The following is a 23,967-nucleotide window of genomic DNA, read 5'->3' as shown; positions in this document are numbered from 1 at the left end:
AATATGACGCGGTAGTGTCCCGAAATCACTAAATAGTTGAGCTTAATAGCCAAACTCTCACCCAAGCACAAGGCAGACGCATCGACTTGACCTCAAGGATAGCATTACTAGTGCTGCTGGATGACCTGGGGGGCAGAGGGGGAATGTGCACTGGCGGAGTTGGCAACGGTGCTGGGCAAGCGAAACACTACACGCTGATATGGAGCCACCAATCCACCCACGTTACATGAATGGAAAGCAGCAATGGACTGATACTCCCAACAGGAGAAACCCATGTATCATCCCAGAGATGCCCTAAGAAACGTGCCAGTGTTTGGGAGGGTTGGTAGGATTACTTTGGCTTGATGCCCGATGCTCGAAAGGACAGTAGAGGTTGGGAGATGATAGAATGGACTGAGTCCAGGCGGGCAATGGAGTAGGGGAGCAGGGGGGGGTTGTTTTCGGATGAAGTGCTTGTGTATTGTTATGACCAAAAAACAATAAAAGTTTATTATCAATAAATATTCATGTAATAGTATTAAGGAAGAAATATAAGTAGCCTTAGACACAGTTATGGCCCGCTTTGCTCACGGGTGGGGGGCTGACAGGAGTCACGGGGGGAGAATTGTGGGGGTGTCACGGAGAAATAAAAAAAAATGAAACTAAATTAAACTTACCTTTCCGCCGCCGGGTCCTGCGTCTTCTTGGCTCCTGCACTCCTGCCCCCAGCAGGAACAAGAAGCAGGCAGCCAGGCTCCCTTCCCTAAGCCAATCACAGCACTGCAAGCGGCATTGTGATTGGTCGGGATGCCACCCAGCCAGGCCATGTTCTCCATGCAGGCCACAATGCAGCCGAGAGGGCCGACCAAAAAGTCTTTGCGCACTCTGGAGTGGGCAAACCACTCCTCCACTGCCCTGCTCAAAGAGCAGCCCCAACCACCCACACGCCCGCAATGCGCGAAGGAAACGTAAAATGGTAATAACTTTTAGTTATTACCATTTTATGTTTCTGCTTCTCGCACTGCGAGAAAGCAGTGGGGCGTCGCTCCTCCACCCTAATGGAGGAGCTGCCACTGCTTAGACAAATGTACAAATCACGAGGCTTGCTTTTCTAATGATAAATATGAAAGATAGTAAATAATGTTCGAGTGAGAGTCTCTCAAGGAGAGTGATGGTTCAGGCATTCAAGATAGGAGCATCTGTCCCACAGTAGTCAATTGCAGCAAGGCTGCACAGTGGTTCTTGCAGGCGCTAGCTACTTGCTTCTCGGAAGAACACCATAACATAAATGAGGATAGGCCTTGCTTGTCTGACCAGGGTGCAGGCTGGGAAAACATTAGACATTAAGAGCAGATATGTGTGCTGTGGGATAGTTGAGTATACTCCTATGCTTGACAAGATTTCGGTGCAAATGTAGACATTAGTGAGAGAACAGAAGGAATCCCCTCATACTTATAGCCAAAGATTGCCTTCCAATTACTATGTTGCCATTAATTATTGTTTAAATAAATACCGCCTCTATCTCACTGACCATAATGTTTATATCGGCAATTACCCTTATTCATGTACTCTGGACTAAAACAGGGCTTTAACATATTGATAAAGCCTTTAAAGATAATAGTGCATATTTCTTGCGGCAGTGTGCATCCTCCTGGGAAAGGCATCCCAGCAACCCACATCGAAAGAAGTGTATTCCTGCCATGATTGGTAGTGACGCAATGCGCATTATCTCCCAATAGGTGATGAGAGATGCGTGGGTTACAGCCTGTCTGTCTTTCCCACTCAGATCCTTCTACTGAGCCATATTTATGGGGCGTCCTGTAAAAATTCATCAAAGGGGTGAGCGTGAAGAGGACAGGTGCTGCTTCTTCTACTAAAGCCTTCTCTCAGGATAGAAACAGCCACGCCTATCTTTTCATACCTCTGGATTCAATGAGGATCCATAGCAAAGCTCCTTGATCTCTGCAAACAACAGATTTGCCTTTATCAACCCCCCGTTCTTTGGGCGGATCTGTCAGACAATGGAGCTGGTCTTCTTGTCATGACCGAGCCAGAGACACCACATGCATCCATCATGGAGATGGGGAATCACCACCTGGCTTCCCTAGTTCATGTAAGGCAGAAAGACAGGCATAGACAGCCGCATGGTTCCGGCAAAAATGGACACGTTACTTACCTTTCTGAACGTCTTATCTGGTAGGGACATGGTCTGGCAGCAGATTCCTGGGAAGTTCACAGGTAAGGAATCTGCAGCTAGATTTCTCGATCAAATAGAGGAAAACATCAAAAGCACATTGAAAAAAGAGCACGAAAAAGGAAAATGCTCCTGATAGGAGTGTCTGTTGCACACTGAACAATGGGGCCAATGTCATTAGTAGTAGCTGGCAAGGACTGCGCTGTTCACAATGAGAGTGACTATCACACCTACAAACTCCCACTAGCCGGGTGACAGTTTTAAGTATGCACTTGGACCTTTGGGGATATCTGTGCAACAAAGAGCCCATTAAAAATGGTGGTATTACTGTTTCATTCCTATAACTATAAAAACGCCCATTGCATATTTGGCAGAAAGTGGGGTTTTAACGTCTTCTCATTAGTATAACTCTCCGGCATTGAGATTCTGACTCAAGCTCACCTCCTGGGGATCCTGCACTAATAAGAAACGCGTCTTTTGATTGGCAGAGGTATTTCCTTGTAAAGAAGATCAACGCTGCCTCCCAAAGACCTTCTGTCAAATGAGGGTAAAGAGAGGATGGTATGTGTATCCTTTCCTATCATCAGTTTGGTGCTGCCAATGCCTTTGCCTCAGCCCGGCTGCACTGTGGCAATCACTGTTTGGATCCGGGCAACAGTTTCAAAGGGCAACAGCCCGGCTCTAAGATCTTCACAATATGATCACGTCACCTTATTTTCCAGCTAAAATTGGGATAACGTTTAAATGTCCACTGAACATCAATTCTTCCTCTTGGTCAGTCTCAGCTTTGTTTTTAGCAAACTCCTCCAATTTCATCCTAAAGTTGTTCATCGATCCTCCCTAAAACTGGAGATCACCAGCTTTGAGTGTGTTAGAAAGCAGAGAGCAATTCCTTACACATTCAGCTTTCTAAACTTAGGCCCATTGCCAAGTTTATCCACAATACAAACCAGCAATCCCATTTTCATAAGACTTTAAACAAGTGGTCTTCCTGATAGAATTCACTTTTCGATGCCCCAACTGCCCCTTCTCATATGTAAGTTAGCATCATATGGCTAACTAATGAAGTTCGTATATGCACCCGTGTTGAATTATTCCGCTTGCTACTTTATTATTCAAATGTACGTGTGACCATATTAGTTCCTTAGCTTAGCCTGTGTGCCACCATTTTGTGTATTCCTCTGTGATCGCGAGCCTTACTCGCTCATCTGCCCCTCCCGCAGGAATAGAGAATTTCACTAAGACAGCAGTTTTCGTTTCTCGGCTTACTGTGGCCGAAACTAACAAGTCTCTTTATCAGTAATGTTCTCATGCACCAGAGACGCTGAAGCCTAGCTCCATGGCCTTGAGTAAAGATAGCGATGTATCCCTTGCAGGTGCAGATGCCTGCTGTATGATGGCATTGTTCGCTGGTCTGGGTTTCAGTAATTTTCCAGAAGGGGCGTACCCCAATGAACTGTGTTGCATTATAATGTATTGCTGTGATGCAGAGAGTCAGTCCTCTCGTTCGCACTCCCAGGAGTGAGGTCGGACAGGGCCCTCTCATATGAGTGTTGTTTGGCCTAATAAAGACTTTGTTTATTCTTCTCCACTGTCCGGCTGACTTCCTATATAATTACTATAGGTGAGTGCGGTAAGTCACTCGGGTGGATTTGAGCCACGCTTATCAGATGGCGCCCGAATAGGGACCCCGCAATAAGGATCTTTCTCACCCGTAAGGGGGTAGCAGAAGACCGGGGACCCGCTGGTCGGCACGGTGGGCCCGGGTACCCATCTGATGCCGAGCTTGGTTCTCGCAGCGCTGCCCCACCCTGCTGATTGGGAGAGGTCCCGGTTCGGATCTTACGCCGGGGTCCGGAAGGCGGAACTCGAAGCTGACCGTGTTGGTCCTGGCAGCCGGAGGTGGAGAACGGTAGAGGTCGGTGCCGCCTACGGAAGGTGAGTGGTCCACCTGTGATTGTTTCAGGAACTGGAGTGTTCCGGGAGACTAGGGTGTCTCCAGTGGTCTGAGGAGCCGGTGTGCTCCTGGGGCTAGTGTGCTCCGGGGAACTCAGAGTGCGAGCAGGCACTCTGACAGACTTGACGAGGTTGGGGGGAACGTCTAGATATATTGTTTGTAGTGATCCGACCGGGTGGTACTGTGGTGAAGGCGTGGCTCATTGCGGGTGGACTCCGGTGCTTACCCTGAACTCCTAGAGTGGTGGTTCAGTGGAGGTGAGACCTGGGTCTCCCGTGGTAAAGTGCGCAGTGATCCATAGTGCCGCGCGGGGAGCGGATTTGTTTCCCCATCCTCAGAACAGTTAGTGTACTGTTCGGTCTGCGGTAGGGTCCAGGTTCCCCAGGACTTGGTCGACGGGCCTTGTCCCATTTGGTAACACGTGTTTGGAGGTATAGTATATGTGTGTGTGTGATTTCCCAATGCATAATTACATGTGTGAGTGAACGAGCTCGAGCTAAGTGATTCAAGGTAACGAAGTTTGTTGACAGAGAAGTGTTTTAAAATGCCGTGTTTTAGCAAGTTACGATGTTTTGGATGTTGCTGTCGACCCTCAGATACTAGACTGGCCGAGAGCCAACCTGCACCCCCTGAGAGCACTCCAAGCTTTGATATGTACGTCAAGCATGGATTGGTCCCGCTTTTGTTTGGTACTTTGTGGCACCGGTACACCGCTGACAATGTGGATTTACAATGGCCCTTGACGGGTTCTTTTGATGAAGCTAAGTTGGATTATTTACAGGACAAATTGTTTGCTAGGCGTAGCCGTCAAAGCATGTTTGATTCTTTAAGGGTGTGGCAGAAAGAAGCCAGGAAGCGAAAGTTGAGAGACGAGAAAGAGGCTTTTAAAAAGTCCGCGTAGACTATGGCACAGAAAGCGAGAGAACAGGTTGGGAATGAGAACGCGCTGCGTTTGGAGTGCGCAGATAGGCTTTGCAGGTTGAAAGAAAATAAAAGTTATGTAGTACGAGAGGATGACCCAGATGAGATGGAAGACATTTTGAATACCCGACCCCCTCCCCCTTACGCCCCGCAGTCCTTGTATCCCTCCTTGCCAGCTCCGGCCCCCATTAGTGGGGTCCCAGGTCCATCAGCGAGTGCCCCTCAACCTAGCGCAGTTTCCTCGCCCCCGACACCTCTTGTTTCTTTACTCCAGACAACTTCACCTGCACCCTCCAAATTCTCTTTAGCACTCCCTACTGTTTCAGCTAGTACCACCCCCAGTCAGGAGATGTTAACGCCGAGCCGAGGCGTAGGGAGCGGACTATTCACACAGGTACGGAAGTTGCTTACGCGTTCTACAGTTGGTTTAGATGAGAAGAGTATAGTGGCTAATCAGGCATGCCAGTGGGCGAGGAATAATATTTACTCGTTTTAAGATATTTGGTCCACAATGAAAGATTTTGAGCCCTTGATGCAACAACACGCTTTGTGGCATATGTCGAATGTGTTGATACCGCTATGGGAACAGGGGTATGGAGGTGTGGCTCCGGCGACTTTGCGAGACATACAGAGTGGAGCTTTCAGAACGAATACTGGGGTGAAGGAGGTGATGCGTAGTTTAAAGGCTCTACTACAGTATAGAAATGAATTGCCGTTTGCAGGTACGCCCCATTTTCCAGGTATACACCCAATGCGTGAAGTGCATCCTATTTTTCAACCCGAGATCCCAGAAATGGTAGATCCAGTTACGAAGGCTGTCACCAGGGACAGGATAGATGCACACTTCCAGGAACAATGGGTGTATACGCCATGGAAGAGAAGTGAGGTATTATCATTGAAGGCTCAGCTCCCAGATTCTAGGAAGAATCCGACTGCCTACTACAAAGAGCTAACGGAAGCTGCGTCTTCCACTGTAATGACTTTGGCAGATGTTGAATTGTTTTTTGGGCTTTTGGTCCCAGTTGATGTGTGGCGGCAGGTAAAAGGTACAGATCATTTGGAAGAGTTAGGAGGTACGTGGCAGGAATTACAGGACTGGGATAAGGAACGTAAGCCAGGAGAAAAGCCGAAAGCTGAGATTTTGGCCTTGCCGGGGCGCATAATAAAATACATGCATTCTCTCATTCCCCCGAAGAAGGTAGATTGGGACAAGTTGACGGCTTGTAAGCAGAAAAAGGATGAGGCAGTCTCGGATTTCTTTACGAGGTTTGAAGAAACGTTTATGGACTTTAGTGGGCAAGATGTGTCACAGGATGGAGGGTTGCGGCTTTTTGTCAATAGGTTTGTCATGAACTTATTGCCCGAAATTTCAGCGAGATTGCAAGCGTCGGAGAGCACGTGGACAACGTCCTCTCCTTCAGGTATCCTCAGTATGGCACAGTATTATGAGCACAGAGAAAATGAGAGTAAGGACAAGCAGGAAAAGAAGGCTAAGGATTTGAAGACAAGGGTTTTGTTGCAGCAAGTGGCTAGAGGCAGAGGAAGAGGTGCGGCGCCGAGTCGTGGTGGCGGCTTTGGGAGAGGTGAGAGTAGGGAAAGGTTGGGACCGAATCAGTGCACGAAGTGCAAGCAGGAGGGGCATTGGTGGAGGGATTGCCCAATGCTTCAGTCGAATGCCGGTCCAGGGCGAGGACGAGGAAGAGGTGGTGGTGATTTTGGGAGACAGACTGCACGGTCGGAAGGAGGCGGGAGACCGGGAGGCAATTACTTTGACAACAGTGCGGACAGACAACAGTTGCAGAGGGGCGGCGGTCAGTACTACAATGATGATTACTCAGTAGACGATCTGACAGGGTTCTCCCACAACTAGGACAGCGTAGGACAGAGCGAGGGACCAGTGCCTGTGGAAGTTGATCAAAGGGGACCCTATGTCGAGGCAGACTTATTGGGGTCTCAACAAAAATTTCTAGTGGATACGGGTGCAATGAAAAGTTCAGTGGCTCATTCTTGGGTCCCTGGGGCGGCTCTGTCTGGCAAGAATAACATCTCTGTGGGTTTTGCAGGTACCCCGGTGATTAGCCCCATTTCTAAACCCCTCACGTTAACGATTGGTCCTTTTACTGTTGATTCACCGTTCCTATTGACTTCGAATTGTGGAGAAAATTTGTTGGGCTTAGATCTTTTGAAGAGGTTGCACGCCACTATCTATTGTTCCCCGGATGGTGTGTATCTTACGTTAGGCCCAAATGTCGCTCGCCCACTACAGTGTTTTTCCAAAGATGACCCATTACCACCTGAATTCCAAGGAATACCCGACAGTCTCTGGGCTGTAAATGACACAGATGTAGGCAAAATGGATATAGCCCCGGTGACAATAAGAGTAAAGGTGGGAGCGAAATTGCCCCGGGTTCCACAGTACAGGATTCCTAGGGAGGGAGAAAAGGCCCAGTTACAAATAATACAAGATTTGATTCGGTCTGGTGTAGTGGAAGAGACGGATTCGAACATATGTAACAGCCCTATTCTACCTATCCTTAAAAGACGATCGCCAGATGCTACAGATAATACTCCTGATGTATATAGGTTCGTGATTGATTTGCGTCACGTGAATAGAGTAGTGGAGCCACAATACCCGGTGGTCTCGGACATCACTACGATATTGACGATGATTCCCCCTTCTGCCAAATATTTCTGTGTTCTGGATCTGAAGAATGCTTTCTTCAGTATTCCAGTCCACGAGGACAGCCGTTATCTATTCGGATTCTCATTGGCTGGCCGAAGCTTCAGGTTTAAGAGAATTCCCCAGGGGTACACTGAAAGTCCGAGTATATATAGTCAGGCTCTGAAGGCACAATTGGATGAACTGGAACTTCCACCTGGCAACGTCATGTTGCAGTATGTGGATGATATCCTGATAGCGTCGGACGACGAGACGGGTTGTCGGGATGCTACTGTTAAATTACTGCACCATTTGGCAAAAAGGGGGCATAAAGTGTCCCTTCCAAAGTTTCAATACTGTCGAACGGAGGTCACCTACCTCGGTCACCTCCTTTCGAAAGTGGGGAGGAGATTGACGCAAGAACGCATAAAAGCTATCACTAACATGAAGGTACCTAACACGCAGCGAGAGGTGCGCGTGTTTCTGGGCATAACATCGTATTGTCGTCAGTGGATACCTAACTATGCGTTACTAACGAAACCCCTATTGTATCTGACTACCAGATGTTTATCTGGCTCCTCTCTTTTCCCTTATTGCTAATTGGGGTGTCAAGGCGATTTCATACGCCGACGACACACAACTAATCTTCCCCTTCTCGGATGTCTCAGAGGCAGCCTTCAGCAATATGAAGGGATGTCTGCGAGATGTTGCCAAATGGATGAATGCAAACAAACTCAAATTGAATGCAAGCAAGACGGAGGTCATCTTTTTTGGCAAACATACTCGGCCCCCCCCAAGCCTGTGGTGGCCCTCCGAAATGGGCAACCCTCCTCTACCCACCACCAACGCGAAAAATCTAGGAGTGAGATGGGATGAGAGTCTCTCCTTCTCTTCACATATACAGCAGGTCTCTGCGTGCTGTCTCCAAAAATTAAGAAACCTTCGCAAATTTTTGTCCCTCCTGCCCGAAGACTGTCGCAAAGCGGTGGTCCATGCGACAGTCACCTCCAGACTGGATTACGCAAACGGCCTCTACCTTGGCCTACCCAAATATCTGGTGCAGCGACTGCAGATCGTGCAGAACGCGGCTGCGAGACTGCTAAAAAATATCCCTTTTAAACAGCATGTCTCTCCGTACTTGCGCGATCTGCATTGGCTCCCTGTAGCCAGCAGAATCAAGTTTAAAGCTCTAACGCTGGCGTTTAGGGCCCAAAAGGGGACCTGCCCCTCCTATTTAAAGCTTAGACTCCCCAGATACATTCAGGAGAGATGTTTGCGTTCCAGTTCACGCAACCTGCTTTCCATCCCCCGTGCCAAGAGAGCCAGACTCGGAGGCAGATCTTTCTCTACCTGTACGGCGACACTCTGGAACGCCCTACCGGTCAACATCCAACTGGCTCCAACGGAAGCCAGTTTTAAGAGGTTGCTAAAAACCTGGCTCTTTTCCCAGAATAACTAAGCTCTTCTCCCCCTCTCTCCGCCCATTCCTCTCTGAAAACTGATCAATCAGCGCCGGGACACCTCCTTGTGAGGTAGCTGTTCGCGCTATATAAATATCGGTATTATTATTATTATTATTACCAAAGAAGTGCGCGAACCCCTACCCTGGACCCCTGCATGTCAAGAAGCGTTTGATTTACTAAAAGATGCTTTATGTTCTGCGCCCGTTCTTGGAACACCTGATTACCAGAAGCCTTTTGTTCTTTACGTACATGAGGCGAAAGGTTGCGCGTTGTCTGTTCTAACTCAGTGTTTTGGGGGGAAACAGAGACCCTGCGCTTATTTTTCCGCAATGCTTGACAATGTGGCAAGAGCACTGCCGAGTTGTCTGAGAGCCACGGCGGCTGCTGCGGTCTCTATAAGACAATCGGCAGGGCTCGTATTGGGGTCAGATCTCACAGTAATGGTACCGCATGCTGTGGACATTTTGCTAAACAGAACACAGATGCAGCACTTAACTAGTGCTCGTCTTACCGGTTATGAGATGACTCTCTTTGCACCTCATGTGACGATCAAAAGGTGTGCTACATTGAATCCTGCCACATTGTTACCCATCCCCACAGATATAAAGGACAATGACATACATGACTGTCTGTTTAGGACAGAAGAAGAGACAAAGGGGAGGGTGGATCTGACAGACAAACCCTTAGACGAACCGGACGGGGAGTTGTATGTGGATGGGTCTTGTTTCAAATTGCCAGATGGTACATCGACAGCAGCATATGCAATAACAACGTTACAGACAGTAGTAGAGACATCTAGGATTCCTTACAATTCGGCCCAAGCTGCTGAGATAATTGCCTTATTGAGAGCATGTGAATTGAGTGAGGGACTGGACGTGAATATTTACACTGACAGCCAATACGCCTTTGGCGTGGCTCATAATTATGGGCGACTCTGGGCGGAACGGGGATTTCTGACTTCACACGGCCAACGCATACAACATGGTCCACTGATACTACGACTGTTAGCGGCACTGACGTTACCCAAAAGATTGGCTGTGATAAAGTGTAGCGCACACAAGACAATAGTGGATGACGTAGGGCGAGGCAATGCCTTTGCAGACGAAACTGCAAAAGAGACTGCTCGGACAAAATTACCACGGATGTTTGTGGCAGGACCAGCTAGATGGGTCCCAGATGTTAATATGTTCTCAGATACTGTACCGAGTGTAAAAAATATACAAGAAAAAGTGACAGAAGATGAATTGAGGGCATGGATAGGCAGGGGCGATTGTATGCGGATGAATGTTGGACAGATGTGACCGATAAGAGACGATGGTTACTCCCAAATGCATATGTTCTCCCAGTAGTGACGATGGCTCACGGGCCTGCACATATTAGAGCGAAAGGCATATGCAAATTGTTGGACCCAGTGTGGAGCAATAAAAATATCTCCAAAGTGGCGACCCACTTGGTCCGACAGTGCATGGTGTGTTTGAGGCACAATCCTGGGAAGGGTACCCCTGTCCCAGCTGGAAATTTTGCACCTCCCTCTTTCCCTTTTGAGGTGATTCAGATGGACTATATTGAAATGGAGAGGGTCAACAACTTAAAATATGTTCTTGTGGTTGTATGTGCTTTTAGCAGGTGGGTGGAGGCTTTTCCAACTAAAGACTGCACGGCCATTTCTACTGCAAAAATGTTGATAAAGGAGTATTTTTCTCGCTTTGGATTACCTAGGGTGATCTGGAGTGATAACCGTACGTCCTTTAATGCAGAATTAGTCAAACAAATATGTAAAGGCTTACAGATTTCCCAAAAATTCCACTCGGCCCTACACCCTCAGGCAGCGGGTCTTGTGGAGCGGTTTAATGGAACGCTCAAACTGAAAATGGCCAAAATACAGGAGAGTACAGGTCTCCGCTGGCCAGATGCCCTTCCTTTTGCCTTGCTTTCTACGAGAGTAACAGTGAATTCGAAAACGGGCGTCTCCCCCTATGAAGTGATATTTGGCCGCCCGGCCAATATCTGGGGAGTGCCCAGGCCTAAGTGCTTCTCCGAAATTCAGTATCCTTTGTTGACAGACTACTTGTATGCTTTGACTAAAGATCTTCGTTCTATTCATCAGCAGGTAGCAGACACCCTGAAGCCGTTGCCGGAGGGGCCCGGACACTCCATCAACCCAGGCGATTGGGTCGTCGTCCGAAGATATCAACGGAAGTCCTGTCTGGAGCCCAGGTGGTCGGAGCCGCGTCAGGTGCTCCTCACGACGCGTACGGCGCTTCGGGTGGAAGGAAGGAAGGCGTGGACCCACGCCTCGCACGTGAAAACGGTCCCGCTGCCGCTACCCTATGATCAATGGGTAAAGGAAGGCATTGCTGACGAGGAACACGAGCAAATACCCAGATATGTTCCCTTCTCGGATGCTTCACTGATTGGAGAAGAGCAAAGCGGAATTGAGAATTCAGTGAGCTCTACTACTCCCGTTGCTACTAGTGAAGAGACATCAGAGAGTCCAGCCTCTGCCATAGATACACCTGGTTTGTTCATTGACCCCGAAGTGCCAGGGAGCACTCGCTATAATCTGCGGCCCCGAAGAAAATAAATAAGAGTGACAAGTGTGATGGACTAAACACTGGAAGAAGGGCTTAGTGGACTTTCTGAATACGAAGATTTAGTGGTAGGGATGGACTTGCAAGAGCCCTGGTGTTTAGCCGAAGATTGTGTTCTATGAGACTATAGAGTGGTGCGGGGCCCGGATTAAGTGCTCCCCTGTTTTCAATTGCTGTGTGTTAAGCGACGTTGGAATAAGGTCTGGACGGTAAAAGCCTGCCTGTGAGGCTTTGAAGGACACAGGGAGAAGATCCCTTTTTAGGGTTGAAGAACCCCTCTGGCCGGTTTTGCGGACTGTCTGGGACTATTTTTTTAGTAGAAGTGTTTTTTTTTTCTTTTTACATTTTTGATATATTTTTGAACGCTCTTGAGAATGTATCCTTTTGGCCGCCCCATCCCTGATGAGGAGCAGCCATTTGCGGCTCCTCCGAGACCCGTGCCTGATTCCCCTTGGTTGGCCCTTTCCCGGAAAGGAAAAATAGTGGTCATCATTGTTGTTTTAATTGCTTTTATAGTGACTCTTGGTATATTGTTTTTCCTGGATAAAGCCTACCCCGTTCATGTGTTTGCACCCACACCTACTGCTGTTCCTGAACATAACATGATTACTGTGGATTATGGTGAACGAATGTTGAGGAAGGGTTACAAAGAAAATGTTTTTATTAAGACTTTGCACCATGCACATGCCACCACCAATTTGACTGACTGCTGGGTCTGTGGGCTTCTCCCTTCTGCTGCCTACAAGAAAGATAGGTTCCTAGCACTTCCTTTGACTCCTGTGAATAGTTGTGTGGGGTGGTATACTCTCATAGGTCTTGTTAAATATTTTCAGCAGCCAGATTTCCTGACTCCTAGACTGCAGAATAGGGGGTCAACTATGACAATGCGAGTGCGACCTCTGCCTCCATCTTCCCTTGGACGTGTATATACTGACGGGCGTTTTGACCAGACATTTATAGAGACGTGTGAGAAAAAGTTGGGCCGGTTTCTGATACCAAATGATACTGACAAGGTTAGAGAAAGTTTCCTGAAATTGAATTCCTCACTGTCTTACAGACACCCCCCAAAGGGAAATAGCAGTGTCAAGTCTCTGATACCCCTGGCTGTGGTGGGTCCTTCACCATTTTTCTGTATAGAGGGAAGGGGCCCAATAAAGGTTGGTAATAGCTCCTGTAATGTGACTGCATTGATACGTTTCCCCCTTAGCCCCTCTTTGGTTGCACCCCCCAGTATCTATTTTGTGTGTGGAGATAATGGATACTTATGATTGCCCGAGGGTTGGGGTGGGGTGTGCTATTTAGCCTATATGATTCCTCCTGTATATGTGGCCCCTTCTGATTACCACAGAACTCATCGAAGATTTCCCAGTCCACAAGAGCAGCGTAAAAGGAGGGAGCTTCAGGTAGATGGCGTTGACCAGACAGACACTTCGTACCAGCAATGGACTGATTTTTCTAAGGGCCTGCTACCTTTCTGGGGTCCGATATTTAACAGTAGAGCCATTCGACGACTGTCCAGGGTAATGGAAAAGGTAGTCCTGACTGAAGCTGACATTGCGACTAACATGTCCGTTGAGATTCAGGCTATGAGATTATTTACGATTCAAAATAGGATGGTGCTTGACGTCATCCTGGCAGATAGGGGTGGGGCCTGTCGCGTCATCGGGACGTCTTGCTGTGTGTATATTCCTGACTCAGCTCCGACTGTTAACTTGGCAGTACAGAAATTACATACATTAGCGACTGAACTACATCAAGATAACGGGACATGGTCCTTACAGGGGTGGCTCTGGGGTGCCTTCTCCTCCTGGGGTTGGAAAATATTGATGGGTTTGGTTGGCGTGGTGAGCGTCATACTGACATGTTGCCTTTGTGTATACTGCCTCCCTCCATGTTGCTCAATGTGTGCTACGAATTTGCGTCCACAAAAGACGGTGTCGGGTCAATATGCTACTTCAATGATTACTGAAATTCCTGCTGATGCAAGTTGGTTGATGTTTATTTCAGAGGATGTTTTAGACTAAAAGGAAAAAAATAATAATGTGTTCTGCCCCTAGACTGGATATGCCGGCACTACATTTTGGCAAATAAATGTGGCCGCAGTTAGCCAATGATGCTAAAAGGAGGGTCTGATAGAATTCACTTTTCGATGCCCCAACTGCCCCTTCTCATATGTAAGTTAGCATCATATGGCTAACTAATGAAGTTCGTATATGCACCCGTGTTGAATTATTCCGCTTGCTACTTTATTATTCAAATGTACGTGTGACCATATTAGTTCCTTAGCTTAGCCTGTGTGCCACCATTTTGTGTATTCCTCTGTGATCGCGAGCCTTACTCACTCATCTGCCCCTCCCGCAGGAATAGAGAATTTCACTAAGACAGCAGTTTTCGTTTCTCGGCTTACTGTGGCCGAAACTAACAAGTCTCTTTATCAGTAATGTTCTCATGCACCAGAGACGCTGAAGCCTAGCTCCATGGCCTTGAGTAAAGATAGCGATGTATCCCTTGCAGGTGCAGATGCCTGCTGTATGATGGCATTGTTCGCTGGTCTGGGTTTCAGTAATTTTCCCGAAGGGGCGTACCCAAATGAACTGTGTTGCATTATAATGTATTGCTGTGATGCAGAGAGTCAGTCCTCTCGTTCGCACTCCCAGGAGTGAGGTCGGACAGGGCCCTCTCATATGAGTGTTGTTTGGCCTAATAAAGACTTTGTTTATTCTTCTCCACTGTCCGGCTGACTTCCTATATAATTACTATAGGTGAGTGCGGTAAGTCACTCGGGTGGATTTGAGCCACGCTTATCATTCCCCCATCTGATGCAGTTGGAGTCCATTGTACTGTGCAAATTTTTAAATGGTGACTTAAGACACTTGAGCAATGTGCACCCTACAGGCACACATAGCACTTCCGCCAGCCAAAAAAAAACAAATAAATCGTGGCCACTTGTGACTTGATTGGTATAAATCATGGTTGATGTTTGATTACCATATCATACAATAACAAAACATCACATGTAACCACATGACACTAGGGAACAAACACACAAGCTAAACCTGATTTTCGGTTTGGGTGCAGGCAATGTTTTTGTGTGAGCTCTGTCACTTAAATATTGCACTTCCACATGAAGTAGGAATTACACCCTTTCAGTGGCAAATAACAACGCAGTAGAAGAACAAATACAGAGACTTGGTTAATCACCTGGATAGGTTATCCAAGAAAGTCTTCAGATCCATGAGGACCTGAGAATAGCGGCCATTTTGTACTAAGCAGACCTGGATTAACAAGGTCTGTTGTATACTGGTCTGGACAAGAATTACCTTTTTCGGTGCTTTCCACAGTGTAGATCTCATCACAAAAGACAGCATCCGAGATGGAATCCCCAGCGCCTGGTTGGAAGGTTCCAATGGGCAGAAGGAGGCTTTCTGAGAAGTCGCTCTTGAAACTGGTAGCAACGCTGCTGCTGCTGAGGCTACTCGTGGAGTAGGGAGCCTGGAGTACACACAAATAAAGAGAATTTACTTTAATGTCCTTATGTCTTCACATAGTGGTGCTCACAATTTAATATGTATATCTGGCCAATTTTGAGTACACAATGGTTACATTTAAAAATTAGATTTTCTGTAGATAGTTGTAGGTTTTGATATGTCACACAATAATGCTGTTTTCATTAGGATGGTTACTAGAAGGATCACACATTTAGTCTACAGTGTTCTTTTCAAGTTTAAGTGTTAGTTCAAGTTATTAGTTTGCATAAACACCTTTAAAATACATTTATTAAATGCGATTTCTTCTTAGAATACATTCAAAGCAGTGCCACAAGTAAAATCAATTAAAATAAAAGGAATTGCATCAATTCAACAAAGCATGGATAGCACATACTTAATTAAATTCTTAATCACAAGTGCTTTGAACACACCTGCCAGAGCTGTCTGTTATTTTCTCGGTTTACCATCTATCCATCAATAATCAAAACTGATTATGAATGCCACTAACGTGGTGCAAATCTGAATAGATCTGACTTACAATAAATGATTTAGGAAATTTGTGTCATGGTTGGCTCTCGTGTCCACCAATCGGGGTCTGTCTGGTGGACCATAGGCTACATTAATTCCAGCATCTTGGACAATATTCTGAAATTCCCTTAAATTTAGGATCCATGTCAGTCTTTGTGATAGCCAAACTGTCATTTCTACCAAATGCTACATTTCCCAGAAGCCTTGACCTTGTAACAGACCCTAGGAATGATTTCAAGCTTCCCGGGAAAAGACTGCCAATTCTTTCTATTTCCTGTTCCCTGCTTTGTCTCAACCTTGCAGGCCAAGGATGGGTGGAGGCATCATTACACTATGAGCTCTTGTAAAGCCTCTGTTTCCTTCAGTTCCGTGCTGGTCGTTGCAGCAAAGTTCCTGATTGGCTGGCAGATTATTTGCAGAGATTCCTGAGGTTTTGGTATCCTTGTTTCCTGTGCCTGTTAAACAGGGCATCCTAGTTTATTGAACCAGCACAGCCTTGCAATGCAACCTTGCTTTCTGAACTAGCACTATTATATTTTGTAGTGCCTCCCTCCCAGTTTCTAGAGCAAAGACTGGTCTGCAGTATTTTCCTCAATTCCTAGCATGACATGTTTTCTTGATATAGGGTTCTCTTTGCTTCTCCTTTCCTGTTGAGCACTATTCTTCTCTTGTGCCTAGTCTTTTGCGGCTGTGTATTGTAGGTATTTACACTTGCTGTTACTGCCTTCTGTGTTCTTTCGTGTTTGCCAGGGTTCCTTGGCACAGAGGGCAAACTCGGTGGTGTTTCTCAGCCATTCTAATATCGTAGTATGTTACTTTTATAATATCACTGACGGTATCAGCTCCACATACTATGCATTTGTAGGAATCAGCTACATGTGGATACTTGCACAGTCAGTATCTGTAACTGCAATTGTGGGTAGAGAACTACCTGTGCTTCAGTCTTACCGTGGGGAGCTCCTACGTGCTTAAACCCACATTCCCTCCATTTATGGTATATGCATGTCATACACATCCTGGGTGGGAGTTATTCTGAATTGCCTCTTGATTGCCTGTTTCTTCTAAACTTTTAGTTTCTTTCTACATTGTGAGGACGTCGCCATTGGACCCCTTTTCTTTTCTGTTACTTGAGCAGCTCTTTTACCAATGTTCACTTTGTCTACCCTGCAGCAGTCTTTGTCAGATCCATAACAATGTGTTACATAATGAACACTCCTGAAAATCTACGTAAATTCCAATTGTAGGAATTTGAGTGTTACTGCTGCTTTCATGGCGTCCTTCTGAAATCTTTAAAAATGCATAAGATTTATTCACTGAGATTACAGAGTAAAACGTTCAATTAGACACTTTGATTTACAAAACTAAGAAGCAGTGGTGTGTTTCTGCTCCATTGCCACTTCTGTAATGAATAGGCACTCTCCATCAACAGCTAGCTTCAGCATAAAAGCCAAAATGTCATTATCTTTGAAAAATCTATTATTGCATTAACAGTAAAAGGTTTTAGAAATGAATGTGAGTACATATGTATCCAGGTTATGAATGTCCATATAGTTGGCAACACAAGCATACTAGGCGCTGGCCCTGAATACACTGAGAACACCCCACTGCCCCTGCCCCGCACTGTGTGCAAACACACCCTCTGCCACTGGCTGTGAATGTACACACCACTCCCCTGCATGCACACTCTCGACCTTCCTGTGCATAGGTAGGGTATCAACACTCGCGTGCATCCTGACCATTCTACTCAAAGAGTACAGTACCAAAGGTCTGGCATTCATCCGATCCTGCGAAGATCTCACATTACACACCAGCAATGCCCTCCAGACTGTAAACAACAATGGCATAGTATATAGCCATACCGGTCATTAATGGGCTATACCGGCCATTAATGGCCTGCTCCAGCGTTTTCGGCTCAGGTCTTTAACAAGGGAATTGGACTTTAATGCCGGTATAGCCCAGCTGCGGAGGGCTATAAGGCTATTAGAACATTCTGCCACTAGAGGGTAGACTGTTCTAACAAATAAAACAAAGGCCTCACGGAGCCCAAGGGGGCTGAAATCCCCTCAGGCTCCGGGAGGCCTTTGTTCACAGCAACAGCTGTACGTCCCAGGACCCAGTGCCAATGCTCTATCCCCAAAAATGGTTAGGTTTAAATTGGCATTACCAGTTGACAAGGACTTTACCCCTTTGTAAGTCCCTGGTAAGTGGTACCTGTGGTACCCAGGGTTTGGGTGGCAAAGGGGCCATCATGGGGTGCAGCACTGTGTGTGCCACTCTGAGTGACCCAAGTAAAACTACTGACAGCATTCCTACCATTGCAGACTTCAGAATCAATTTAACTGCTCCATTTCGACTTTGTCCACACCATTTGAGGCAAAGCCCCTACACTGCCTTTAAAATATGTCAGTCACCCCTAAGGAAGGTGTCTGGAGCCTAGAAGACAGGGTGCCTTGTATTCATGGTGTGGACATGTCAGTGTAAGCTTATATGACCCTATAGTGTCCTTTTCCACTATAAGTTATATTATTTTATGTTATGTTATGTTATGTTATTAGTGGTTTTGTAGCGCGTTCGATTACTCAGGAGTATCCTGGTGCGTGGAAATGCAGTTAGGCGGTGGAGAACTAGAATAGTTACAATGACATTTTAAAAAGATGGGTTTTAAGTGCTTTTTAAAAAAGATTGAGATCCTGTGTAGCGCGTAGCGACGGGTGAAGGGTGTTCCAAGCAATGGCCGCTTTCACGGTGATAGACTGTCCACCAAGGCGGGTTTGTTTAAAGCGTGGAAGAACCAACAGATGTTGGGAGGTTGACCGTAGTGGACGGATGGGTAAGTACCAGGAAAAGCGCTTCCTCAAGTACGCCGGCCCTTGATCGTGGATGGCTCTATGAGCAAAAGTAAGGGATTTAAACACGACCCGTTGTGCGACAGGGAGCCAGTGCAGGCTGCGCAGATGTTAACGGATGCTGGACTGCCATGAGATTTTAAAAAGGAGTCTGGCGGCCGCTTTTTGTATGATGTGGAGGCGGTTGGTAAGATAGACAGGAATACCAGAGAACAGGGCGTTCGCGTAATCGAGGCGAGAAAGAATGAGAGCCCTTGCCACTGTTTCTTTGGACTTCCTCGGGAGCAGGGGAAAAAACCTACGAAGAGCTTTCAGGGTGCCAAAGCACCCACAGGTGAGTCTTTTTATATGCTCATCAAATTTTAGGTTTCTCCAAACCAAACTCCAAGGTTTTTTGCTGGTTTGCCAACAGCGCTGGAGAATGGAACATCAGGCGGCCATATAGATTCTCTGAAATTAAAGGGAAACTGCCCATAGAGAAGTCTTTCAGATTTATTTTAGTTGCATTTTAATTGGGCAAGAGTGAGCCAAGTAAAGACTGAGAAGAGGCAGGTCTTGACCGATGAAGTGTCCAGATCCGTGCCCGGCCAGGTGAACAGCAGCTGCGTGTCGTCTGTGTAAGCAATTATTTTTTGGTAGTCCATAGAATAATATGGGGTTGCACCTGGACAGACCCGGCGTTGCTAGTTCCATTATGGTACCACCTAAACCTGTTGAGTGTGGTATCAAACAACATGCCTTCTCACCCCTGACATGATTCTCGAGTCTAGGGCAAGCTGGCATGTACCCAGGGCTACTTTGGAGTTTGCCCACCTGGTTGCTCCAGCTTCTCTGTGCTCTGGCTATGGCTACTGGTGCCAAGACAGAATTCCAACCTCATGCCAGGCAGTATGATCACTTCCATTAATCAGAAACAAAGACTTGGGCAGCAAGGAGGTCACACCTCCTTCCTTTCAAGCAGACTAGTGAAGTGGCACATCAAGGCGGTCAGTGTCAAAGGCTACACCACCTCTGATATGCATCAGGGCTCACTCCAAAACAGGAAATAGCCCTCCCCCAGCCCCAGGCATATTAGCTCCCGGACAGCTGGGAAATTAGCTATGCAGCAGCTGGACAGCTCCCAAAGGACTGGCCACACATTTAGGGTGAGCAGCTTGGTCTGTTCAGTTGAGGAAGACTTGTGCCATCTTGAAAGGTGGTACAAATTATAGACCTGGGTAGAAAAGGTGACCCATACCCCCGGATGTGGTCACCTCAGGGGCAAATTAGATCTAGTGACTAGCTGGCCATTGGTTGCTAGGTCCCACGCCCCTAAACTCACCTAATTTCAGGATTTAAGGAATCCCCTCAAACCAGAACAAAAGATCTGAATGACCTGCGGACAAAGAAGAGCTCTGCATCTACAACAATGAGTCTTTGCCCAAAGCAAAAGAGGGATACTCTACTCCTGAGGTAACTTTCATAGAACTGCTAGACTAAGGCTCGTCCTGGGCCAACTCTCAACTCCCCCAGCCAGAGGGACCCCTTTAAGAACCTGAAGCGCCATCAGACTCCCCTAGACTAGTGGCACTAGTCCCCTGCAAACTGCAGGAAAAACAATGCTCTGGATCCAAACATTTGCTGGCCATCAAGCCCTCTGAGGAATTGCCCATCCAGATGGTCTACTACATTATGGTAACTGTAGTCCTGCCTTCCACTAAGTTTCAGGCAGCTACTGTGTACGCCAGGTCAACCAAACATCGAAGAAACCATCTACTTCTTTTACAGCTGCCAAGGCTTGTTGGTCACAAGTCTGGTAACAGGCTCCCTAAGTTGACGCTTTATCAAGAGGACATTCCACAAAACCTGCGACCGACATCGGCAATGACCCTGCTCTTGTGTCTTTTGCATCTCTTTTCCCCGCAGCACCATTTAAGCAGCAAAAGCAGCTCCCCAGCTTCTCCCCTTCAGCACCAAGGACAGCCAGACCAATGCTGCACCCGAGCTCCATTAGCCAGGTAAAACTGAACTGATTGACGTGGCTTGGTCCAGAGCCCCGCACCACTCTTACCCTCCGAGGGAACAATGCAACTCAACCTCTAAGTGACCGATTGTCACTAGTAGTTTTCTCCATTGACCGCAATACAAATTATTCACTGTATTTTACTGCACTGATTTTATATTGCTTCAAAAATCTATAACTCCCGTTACATGCACGCTATTCCGTAAATTACAATAAAAATACACATCATTTTTATAAATCGGTGTCGGATTTCTCTCAAGCCATGTCAATTACTTATAGTTCGTGTTGGGACTCTGAAATGCTTAATACAGGTTACACTAGTAATGCCGGACTGCTCTTTGCCACTCTACCAAGACTGAGCTACGGATTTATTAGTGTGAATCCAAGGACCATCTTTAGTGTATTGTGATAATACTTTATGGTGAGGCTACCTAACCTTACCACATACTATTCCACTTTACTACAAGCAGATAAACTTGGAGGTTTTGAGAGGTAACAATGGTGTACTATCTCAAACAACAAAATTCACCATGGCCTAAAGAAGAAAAAGGCCATCCTGAGTAAAGGAAAGGCAAGAGAAAATCTAGAGACCACACACAGTCTGACATAGTTGGAGGTGGGAAAATAGGCAGACTGGATAGTTGTGATCAACTTCGTCTGATCCAACTTCCAACTGCTTTGCAAGTCTGTTTCAATCTTACTCCATAGTTTAACTATCTGAAAGTTCAAGCCAGGTTTAATGAAGACACCAACGTACTTCAAATCATACTCATTAACTTTGAATCCCCAATGCAATCTGAATATCCCTCAATGTTGACCTTTGAGCTTAACCCTCTTCTCACGTTGGAGCTTGGGGATCAGGGCGCTATGGTTGTTATGCTACATTATGTTGGGTGGTTTAGTCTAACAATTACATGATACCTTAGCTTGTGCTGGTACTTTTGTATGTTTACTGTTTTGGGTTGGTCCACCGAGGTTCGTCTGTGAGTGGACAGATCATGCTCATTTTAGTGAAAGCGGTGTAGTTCCAAATGGAGGGCGGGTCATTGAAACCTAGCAGCTATCCTGCGTAACAGTGAGGTGTTGTTAGAGTTGTCTCTGCGAGGTGTATGCCAATGGTAGCACAGATTATTTCTACTGATGTCGCTTCGTGGTATATGCCAGTGGAATAGCTGGTTATTTTTTGGTTTGTCTCTGCATTGTTCCACTAATGGGTTACTTTTAGAGTTGCCTCTGCTTGGTGTATTCCAGTGGAATCAAAGATTATTTGTAGGGTTGTCTCTGCGTGGCATATGCCAGCAGAAGTGCAAGTTATTTTTAGGGTTGCCTCTGTGTGGCATATGCCAGTGGAAGCACAGGTTGCTTTGAACAGTTGTACCTGCATTGCATATCCCAGTAGGAGTTCAGGTTATTTTTAGGATTGTCTCTGCATGCCTTATGCCAGTTGGAGCGTGGGTTACTTTTAGGGTTGCCTCTGCGTGGAGTATGCCCGTGGGAGCGTGGGTTATTTTTAGGGTTGTCTCTGCGTGGAGTATGCCAGTGGGAGCGTGGTTATTTTTAGGTATGTTTCTGCATGGTATAAGCCAGTGGGAGTGCTGAATATTTTTAGGGTTGTTTCTGCGTGATGTATGCCAGTGGGAGAGCATTTTATTTTTAGTGTTGTGTCTGTATGGCGTATGCCACTAGGAGCGCAGGTTACTTTTAGGCTTACTGTATGTGGTGTATGTCAGTAGGAGCTCGGGTTATTTTTAGGGTTTTCTGTGCGTGGTGTGTGTCAGTGGGAGCGCGGGTTGTTTTTAGGGTTGCCGCTGTGTGGTGTGTTGTAGTGGGAGAGTGAATTATTTTTAGGCTTATTTCTGCATGGCATATGCCAGTGGGAGTGCTGGCTATTATTAAGGTTGTCTCTGCGTGGTGTATGTCACTAGAAACACAAGTTGTTTTTAGGCTCACTCTGTATGGTGTATGCCAGTGGGAGGGTAGGTTATTTTTAGGGTTGTCTTTGCATGTCGTGTGTCAGTAATGTACAGGTTGTTTTTAGGGTTGTCTCTGTGTAGCGCATCGCAGTGGGAGAGTGGATTGATTGTAGGCTTGTTTCTGCGTGGCGTGTGCCACTGGAAACACAAGTTATTTTTAGGCTCACTCTGCATAGTGTATGCCAGTGGGAGGGTAGGTTATTTTTAGGGTTGTCTTTGCATGTTGTGTGTCAGTAGAAGTATTGGTTGTTTTTAGTGTTGTCTCTGTGTAGCGCATCGCAGTGGGAGAGTGGATTGATTGTAAGCTTGTTTCTGCGTGGCGTATGCCACTGGAAACACAAGTTGTTTTTAGGCTCACTCTGTATGGTGTATGCCAGTGGGAGGGTAGGTTATTTTTAGGGTTGTCTTTGCATGTCGTGTGTCAGTAGAAGTACTGTAAAAAAAGGGTTCCAAAGACAACCAGTAACCAAAGACCCTTTTATGTTGCCCGGCGGTATCGCCTCTATGACCCACCAATATTAATCAATGAAGAAGCAGGCGCTGGAGACTGGAAGGCAGGAAACGAGGATTTTATTCTCTCCGGAGGAGAACACATCAATTCAGACAGCAAGTATCGTCACGAGGTGCTCTAACCACATCTCTGAGGCCTGGCCTCTTATACTGGGGTTTATGACCTTTATTGCACCTAACACATTCTCGCAACACGTTGATAGTTAAAAGAACATCCTCGGAATCTCCCCTTCAGGCCCGTTCCCACATACATTTACAGTTGGATTCCCCACCCCGGTCACAACAGGTGATGGTTGTCGCACAGCAGGGCATTCCGCCGATTCACGGAATGCATGGGGTTGATCGGATCTCATAGGGTGGGGGCTTTGATCGGTTCGTGGGTCTTTTGATGGGGAGGGGAAGCTTCCTACTGTACGGGGTAATAAACAGTATCCTCAGGGCCAGGTGGCGGCCTGGGAACAAGGAAGACAAACGGGGACACAGGAAAAGGGGGTTTGCATCAAAAGGATCTGAAGCCATGAAAGGAATGAGGGGAGGTGTCGTGCTGGGAACAGGATGGGATTCCGTGGTGAAGCTGCGCTGAAGGGGGGTTTATGACCCAAGGCATGAGAGAGCGGGGGTTGCCAATGTGCGGGGGGAATGCTTGCGAGGTTAAGAGAGAGAGAGACGCGCTGGCTATCAGCGAGGGGCAGGGAGGCCATGGTGTTCAAAATGGCTGCCGCTTACGCGCACGAATGGGCTTGAAAAGGGGCAAGATGACGCCGATAATGTTCACCAAGTTTGTGTTAATTTTCCACAGTCCTCCCTTTAACATTTCCAAGACATCTTGCTGGCCTATTTCCTATCTATACCTATA

General features: G+C 46.8%; 1 protein-coding gene across 1 annotated transcript in view; it reads right to left on the bottom strand.

Annotated features, from left to right (window-relative positions):
- Nucleotides 1–23,967, bottom strand: part of NEK10 (NIMA related kinase 10) — a 1,232,468-nt gene that overhangs the window by 357,192 nt on the left and 851,309 nt on the right. The window contains exon 27 of the mRNA XM_086942130.1: nt 15,085–15,256. Coding sequence (XP_086798256.1) covers nt 15,085–15,256 — 172 coding nt within the window. The remainder of the gene's footprint in view (nt 1–15,084; nt 15,257–23,967) is intronic.

Source organism: Lissotriton vulgaris, chromosome 10, assembly GCF_964263255.1.
Source record: "Lissotriton vulgaris chromosome 10, aLisVul1.2, whole genome shotgun sequence".
NCBI classification, from domain to species: Eukaryota; Metazoa; Chordata; class Amphibia; order Caudata; family Salamandridae; genus Lissotriton; species Lissotriton vulgaris.
The sequence above is the reverse complement of the archived record's forward strand: the minus strand, read 5'-3'. Positions and strand labels throughout refer to the sequence as shown.